The sequence below is a fragment of the Galeopterus variegatus genome, unplaced genomic scaffold, assembly GCF_000696425.1.
Source record: "Galeopterus variegatus unplaced genomic scaffold, G_variegatus-3.0.2 Scaffold4861, whole genome shotgun sequence".
Taxonomy (NCBI): Eukaryota; Metazoa; Chordata; class Mammalia; order Dermoptera; family Cynocephalidae; genus Galeopterus; species Galeopterus variegatus.
In genome coordinates this window covers 150287-157903 of record NW_007730972.1, presented here as the reverse complement: position 1 = coordinate 157903, position 7617 = coordinate 150287, and the positions used below count along the sequence as shown (strand labels likewise).

General features: G+C 46.0%; 1 protein-coding gene across 1 annotated transcript in view; it reads left to right on the top strand.

Annotated features, from left to right (window-relative positions):
- Position 1: 1 nt before the first annotated feature.
- NFE2L3 (nuclear factor, erythroid 2-like 3) overlaps positions 2–7617 on the top strand; it is a gene marked incomplete at its 5' end in the record, with an annotated part of 35932 nt that continues 28316 nt past the window's right edge. The window contains one exon of the mRNA XM_008588491.1: positions 2–70. Coding sequence (XP_008586713.1) covers positions 2–70 — 69 coding nt within the window. The remainder of the gene's footprint in view (positions 71–7617) is intronic.

Genomic DNA, 7617 nt, shown 5'->3' with positions numbered 1-7617 from the left:
CGGGGAGGAGGAGAAGGCTCCCGTGGAACCGACGGCTCGGGTGCCGGACGCCGGCGGAAGCGCGAGCGAGGTAACCCGGGAACGGGACGCGAGCGAGGGGCGGCGTCTACACCGCCCGGGGCTGGCGGCACTGGCCGGACCCCTGGAGGGTTGTGACGGATCTAAGCAGGGGGCACACCCGATCTCGCCTTCCACCCTTAGCCCCAGGGTAGCTGTAGGTTCGCGGACGACTCTGCTTCTCCGTTTTGTGAATCCGAATGAAGGCTCTTAGTGCTGTCGCTATGGCTTTTAGGTTTTTGAGAAAGAGGTGGGTGAAATCAGCCGTTTGGTTGTAGAGTACACCTTTCCTTGTGTTCGATGGCTGAAGGACGGGGAGGGGAGAAGGGATGGTGTTACTTTTCTTGCCCACTGCTTTTGTTCAGTACCTCCTGTATGAGATGTCTTTCTCTGGAACCCGTTCCGGACCTGGAGGTTACGAAGGAGGCCCTGGTCTCTGGGAGGATGCACGTTTCTCTTAAGAACCGCGCTCCCGATCTAAAGCCATGGCCTTCGCCTTGATTTTAACCTAGTTGCAGTTCGTTTTTGCTGCTTTCCTGGATCAAGGAGCCCTGGTCGATGTCCGCTTCGAGGCCAGCTGGCAGATGGTGCCTCTGTGCCCTAACGATCCCCCCTGCCTGACAGACCTCCCTCCTGGAAGTTGTGTAACTCCTTATTAGCATAAAGAAAACAGGTCCCTGACAATCACCTAATAACTAGCAAGTTCCCTTTGGTTTATGGGTGCAAACCCTTCTGCAACTTAACTTCTTTTTGAAACAAAGTTCACTAAGTCTGGTGTTCTCCATGGACCATTCAAGGCTAAGGACACTTAATACCGACTTTTGCAAAAAAGGCCTCCTGGAAGAAACTTTGGATAAGGTGGTACCTTATTATTCGGTAATTTCTACAAAGCCACCTTACTCAAAGTTCCTTCCAGGGGACCTTTTTAATTCTTTCTTGGATTAAGCTATAGTGTTAACAACTGGTGTTGATTCACAAGTGTTCCTTGGACGTTGCTTTTGTGGACTGTAGTCTTATGCAAAATGGGGATTGGGACTTAACTGGTTTGTTTGTTGCTCTTCATGATCGCCCTGTTTGTGTAGGCAGTTGCCAGACAAGCTTCTCCGCCCTCTCCTGGAGAGGTCATTGTGTGCTCAGTGATTCACTGTTATGCTGATCTGATCTCTTCTTCCTGGGGACCCCCGGATCTAATGGTGTGGGGGTTAGGGAGAGTCTTGTTGGGCTCCTGTTTGTTCAGAACAAACAGTGGAAGGTTCTTCCTCGCTCAGTCATCGATCCGGCCCCTATGGGGTCTCTCTCACCTGATCGTCTGCCTCCTAACGAGAGAGGTACGTGCTACATTGCTACTTTTCCTGGTTCTGTAACATACAGAGTTGAAACCCAATGCAGGATGCTGTACCAGATGGCACCCTGCCCCCTCACAGCTCAGTGCCAACCTGCTTGCTTGCAGAGCGCACTGGGGCCTGCAGGGAGGGGAGCCGTTTTGCTCATGAAGGACTTCTGTCCTAGCATTGCCTGGTTGATACCTATTTTAGACAGGCAGGCCCGCTTTGGAGGCAGCTCTGGGGGCCTGGGCCCAGCCGGACTACCTTTGAGGCCTTCAGTCCAGCTTTCCTAGGGGAGAGAGTGAAGTTCACACAGGGCCATTCTCCTGGTGGTGCCTTCTCCAGCTGGGCTGGCACGTGTGCATCTGCTGGACCATATTAGCTGCTGGGATGACCTGGTTATGTTCAGTCTGGCAGTGATCAGCTGTCTAGTGTACCTTCCAGTCTTCATAGCCAATTCACCTTTGTTGGTAATGCACACAGGCTGTAGGCCTTGTGAGGCACACAGGCCAGACATTCTTATATCCAGTTTGTACTTTAAGGAAAATAGAAGCCCGGCAATGTTAGGGGACTTAGTTAAAGCCACATATTAATTAGTGCCAGAAGTGGAGCTAGAACCTAAGTCTCCTGACTCCCACACTGTACTCAGGCTCTCTGGACAAGCATGCATCTGGGATGGGAGTGACTCAGCCCCCACTCAGCCTGTCTCCAGGGCCCAGGACCCCTGCTCTCTGATGCTGGGTTGACTTTTTAAAGCAGATTGTACCTTTCATAATGCAGAGGTGACAATTTGGAACCACAACTTTGGTAGAAAATGGGCTGAGAAAACAACACCCATCTTTTCAATCAGCCAGACCTGGGCTTGGGAGCATCACTTAGTGACGTACCCTCCCACAGGCTGCTTGAGTTACTCCAAGCTTCGGTGTCTCATGTTTGAAGTGGAAGAGTGATGTTTACCTCATGGGATGTTAGGCTGATGAAATGGGAAAAGCACGTGTGACATGCCAGCACAGTGCTTGGACCACAGTCATTTTCTTCTTTTGCCTTCTGTCTTTAACCCAGTCTCCTTAACCTGTCCCCATGCACTTTACTCCTTTTGGCTGGTCTGCACATCCGGCTTGGTTGGTTGGTTGGTTGTCATGGGGTAGGGTGTGTTGGAGCCAGACTGCCTCGTTTTGAGTCCCAACTCTGCCACTTACACCTCTGTGACCTTGGGAAAGTTTCATAACCTTTCTGTGCTTTATTCTCCTCACCTGCACAATGGGAATAATAAAGGTGCCTACGTCATAGAGTTCATGCGAGAATTAAAAAGTTCATTCTGAGTAAAAGGCTTAGAACTGTGCCTATCATGTCTTAAGAGCTTAATAAATTTTAGCTACTGCTAACTTCTGAGAGGGAGTGCTTTGCCCCATACAAATATCATAGGTTTTGTTTGATAGATAATTCCAGTGGCTTACGTTTGAGTTGTAAGAGTGTCTGCTTTTATAATATAACTTTCCATAATTTTTGTACGTGTGCAGAATTATTTAGGAGTAGAGGATTTTCCAGTGTTGAAAGAAGTACTGCTTTGGTTTCACTTCTTAGTGGGGCTGAGCATTATCTGAAAACAGGCTCTGGAATTCCCCAGGGCCGACATGCTTCCCTTCATAAGCACGGCCGTTTGCTTACAGCCGAATTCTGCTTTTATAATATAACTTTCCATAATTTTTGTACGTGTGCAGAATTATTTAGGAGTAGGGGATTTTCCAGTGTTGAAAGAAGTACTGCTTTGGTTTCACTTCTTAGTGGGGCTGAGAATTATCTGAAAACAGGCTCTGGAATTCCCCAGGGCCGACATGCTTCCCTTCATAAGCACGGCCGTTTGCTTACAGCCGAAGAAGCATGTGCTCTTCAGAGTAATGCGAGGGTTAAACAGAGAAATGAGCAGTTGTCCTAGGATTGAATGTGTGAAGATATTTGAAGATGGGCTGGCTGCCTACACCAGCATAAGTATTTGAGAGAGTTGTTGCTACTTTGGAACTGAGAGGGCATTGGTCGTTGTGATGTGGTTTCATGCCTGCTACAGAGACTCTCTGCTGGGTGTCAAAGAACAAAATTAAAACAAATTTAAAGATCTCAACGTGCTTTATTGCCATTCTGCAGTCAGGCAACACGTTATTACATAAAATCGAATAAGTGTTCAATGAGCTGAGCAGAAGCTGATTTTATAGACAGAAAAAGGCTGGAGAAAGCAGAAACAAAAAACAAAAAGAGGATTGGTCATTTCAAAGTTACTTTCCTTGTAAGGTAGGACAGGGAGACAGAACAACAGATAGATAACTGACTAGTTAATATCAGTTACTTCAGGCTGTCTCTTTTGTGTAAGAATTAAAGCAGAGGCAATTTCATTATCATACCTATAGAAGGTTAAAACTGGCTCGTTTGGGAAATTGGCTGTTACCACCTTCTCCTGACTTCTTGGAAGATCAGACCACAACCTAAGTGACATGGAACTTACCAGGGGTGACTCCATTCTGGTCTGTTTGGGCCTAGTGCAGGAACTTAGTTCAAAACAAAAGCTGCTGATAATTTTTATTTAACATGGGGGAGGCGTCCGGTAGGACCACTTGATTTACTGCCCATTGGGCTGGTTTCTTCAGGCCACAGAAAGAATCTGATACAGTCTGTATTTAAGAGTGAGGGGAAGAGAAAGAAGATCCTTGATTGTTAAAGTAAAAATTGTTTTTCGTTTCAAAATCAAAGATAGTCCCTAATGCCTGGACAGTTAGAGATGAAATTTCAGACACTTGCCCACTCTTAAATCACTGCTATGAAACAAATAGTCTTATAATTACATATATTGCAGTACAACAAAGTTTCACAGTAGGATTTTCATTTTGCTTACTAATGGACATTGTAAATGGTCTTTGTATGGGAATGGATGGCATAATTCACTGTATTAGTTTGCTGGCGCTACAGTAACAAAATACCACAGACTGGGTGGCTTAAACAGAAGTTTATTATCTCACTGTTCTGGAGGTGAGAAGTCCAAGATCAAGGTGTTGGCCGAGTTGGTTCCTTCTGAGGTCTGTGAAAGAGAATCTGTTCCAGGCCTCTTTCCTACCTGTTGGTGGTTTGCTCACCATCTTCAGCATTCCTTGGTTGCTGCTTCACATGGTGTCCTTCCTATGTGCATATTTGTCTCCAAATTTTCCTTTTTATAAGGACATCAGTCATATTTGATAAGGGTCCACCCTTCTATCTTAGCTTACTTAATTATATCTGCAATGACCCAATTTCCAAACAAGATCACATTCTAAGGTACTGGGGATTAGGACTTCAACATACAAATTTGGGGGGACAAAATTTGATTCATAACAACTGTTGTGAGGCACCCTCCCACAAGAAATGCACTTACATGCCACTTGTGCAGAAAAGGGCAGTTTATTCACTCCAGCTGGCCAGCGTCCGTCTCCCAAGGAGCAACCAAGGAAGAGCGGCCTTGGGCCTTGGTCTTGTAGGGTTTTTAAAGACAAAAACTACATCCTGTTGGCCCACGGGTTTGTCTAGGTGCACAAAGCAAGCTAGGGAGTTAGGTCACAGAGGCCGAGAAAGACCCATTCGAACAATCAAGCATATAAGTTTTCATTGTGTATGGTTCCTGTTCCCATGTAATAATTCACTGTGTATGGCTCCTGTTTCTATGCAGTTGTTTCTTGTTTCTATGAGAAGGTCAGTGGTTTCTTATGCAGAAGGTGGGGTAATCTGCAGGTCAGACAGGGCAAAATGGAATTACTTAGGTTAAGCAAGCAATTCTACAGAAGCAGATAGCGTATGTTATGAGGGTGTAGGGAGCTCTATTTCACAACCACCATCCTTCCATCAACTGTTGGGGTGTTCAGCTTGCTTAGTAAGTAGGCTCCAACCATTAAAAGCTAAGGCAGGTTGGCCAGTTAGGTCAGTTGGTTAGAGCACAGTGTTATAACACCAGGGTCAACGTTCGGATCCCCATACCCACCAAGTCAGCTGTTTCTGGGAGCATCTAGTCTATGTGTAGGATCATTTGCAGCAGAACTTGGTATATGCTCCGGAGGAAATCTGACGTTTTGCTTTTTCGATGTACAAAAACCTTTGCTCACACCATCTTTTTCTAGTCAGTGCTTCACCTTGACTGGTAGGTTACAGAGAAATAATCTCTGCAATATCTCTTTTATCATTCTCCCCTCTCTGTTCCCCCTACTTTTCAGCTTAGATGGTGGAAATCAGCATGCAGGGCCCAGACCCCGACTCCAAGGCAGGCTGGTCTGGTGATCAAGTGTTCTGGCACTGGAGTCAGACCAGCTGGGTAGACCTCAGCCCCACCACTGACTGCATGACCTGCAACACGCTTCTTCACCTCTCTAAGCCAGGGTTCCGTTATCTATAAAATGGGATGGCGAGAGTACCTTAGGGATTCTCTTTAGGGAGTTTTGGGGAAGATTAAATGAGATGATGCGAGTCAAGTTGAGTGGGGTGGGTACATGGTAAGCCCTCAGTAATGTTAGCTACTGTTAATCATTCAGCTGGGGCTCTGTAACGCCCCCTCCCCAATTTACTCCCATCCATTCTGTTGTCAGGTGCGGGTTTCCAAAGCACGCCTTGGTTCATCTCTCCATTTTCACTTGGGGAGCCTTCACTAGCTCCCCCTTGCCTACCAGTTTGATATTTTGTCATTTAAGCCTCCCCATGTGGCCAGAGTGACCCAGTCCCCAAGTGTCCTTGCTGCTCATGGTCCACTGATCCTCTCCCTGTAGCCTGTATTCTACCTAAAACTTTCTCCCTTCCTTTCTCCCAAACATGCCCAGTTTACCTATGCCCAGAATGCCTGCCTTTAATTCCTCTGAAGTCTTTTGCTATTAAATTCTCAGACTTAGCTTAGTTCTCTCACCTCATCTACAAAACATTTCGTGTTCCTTCCTTTGAGTCCTATTGCACTCTGTAACATTTCTTCTATGGGACTTGGCATCTTCTACTTTGAACTGTTGAACCATCTTGAGCGTGGATATTGGGTCTTAGCTATAACCTGCTAATAGCACGCAGGGGTTAGTTCAGACAGCATTTGCCTGTTGAACACGTATTCATCACCCTGCGTTGGCTTTGCAGAACTTCCAAGGATATGACAAGTGAATCTATCTTGGGTCCTTCAAGGCCAGAGTCCCAATTAGAAAGTAGGTCAGATCTGAAATCCAGATGGGCCATCTGACCATTTAATGCCAGCTATTTGAGTGGATGCAGGCAGTGGAAAGCAGACTTTCAGGTTGGCATTATAATTAATCAGGTGATGAAACCTGGGATTGCCTAAAGTTATATAGCAAGTTAGTGACCTTGCCTGGAATAGAACAAGTCACTGTTCTTAAGCACTGAGTAAACCACACCTCCCACCCACTGCAAAACATCAATCATAAAAACAAATGCTTCTCCCATTCGTGGCAGTCTTGTGGTAGGAATAGTTTACTCACGAAATCTAGTTTTTAAAGATCTACATTAATATTCAAACACATTTCTGGGCAGCTGATGCTTACCGAGGCTGATGTATGTGCCTGGGCTGTTTTTGGTCCAATTGCAGGTGGTGCTTGGCAAAGTACGGACATGGCATAGAGACAAGACATGACCTTTTGAAGTTGGACAGAACTGGGTTCCCATCTGTATCAGTCAGGGTCTTCAGAAAAATAGAACGAGTAGAATATGAATAAATACAGACAGCCTTCCGTATCCATGGGTTATGCATCCGTGGATTCAACCAACCATGTATAAAAAATACACCCACCCACCCCCCACAAGTGGCCTGCCCGTGGCTCACTTGGGAGAGTGTGGTACTGATAACACCAAGGCCACAGGTTCAGATCCTTATATAGGGATGACCATTTAGCTCACTCGGAAGAGCGTGGTGCTGACAACACCAAGTCAAGGATTAAGATCCCCTTACCGGTCATCTTTTAATTTAAACCCCCCCCCCCAAAAAAAAAAACCAAAATAAAATAATAATAATTAGCTGTCTGGTTAGCTTAGTTGGTTAGAGTATGGTGCTGATAACACCAAGGTCTGGGGTTCCATCCCTATACTGGCCAGCAAAAATAATGATAAATAATAATACAAATAAAAAGCAACACAGTATAACAACTATTTACATTGTAATGTGTATTAGAAGTAATCTAGAGGGCCGGCCGGGTGGCGCACTGCTACAGTGCACCGCTTGGGAGCGTGGTGGCGCTCCCGC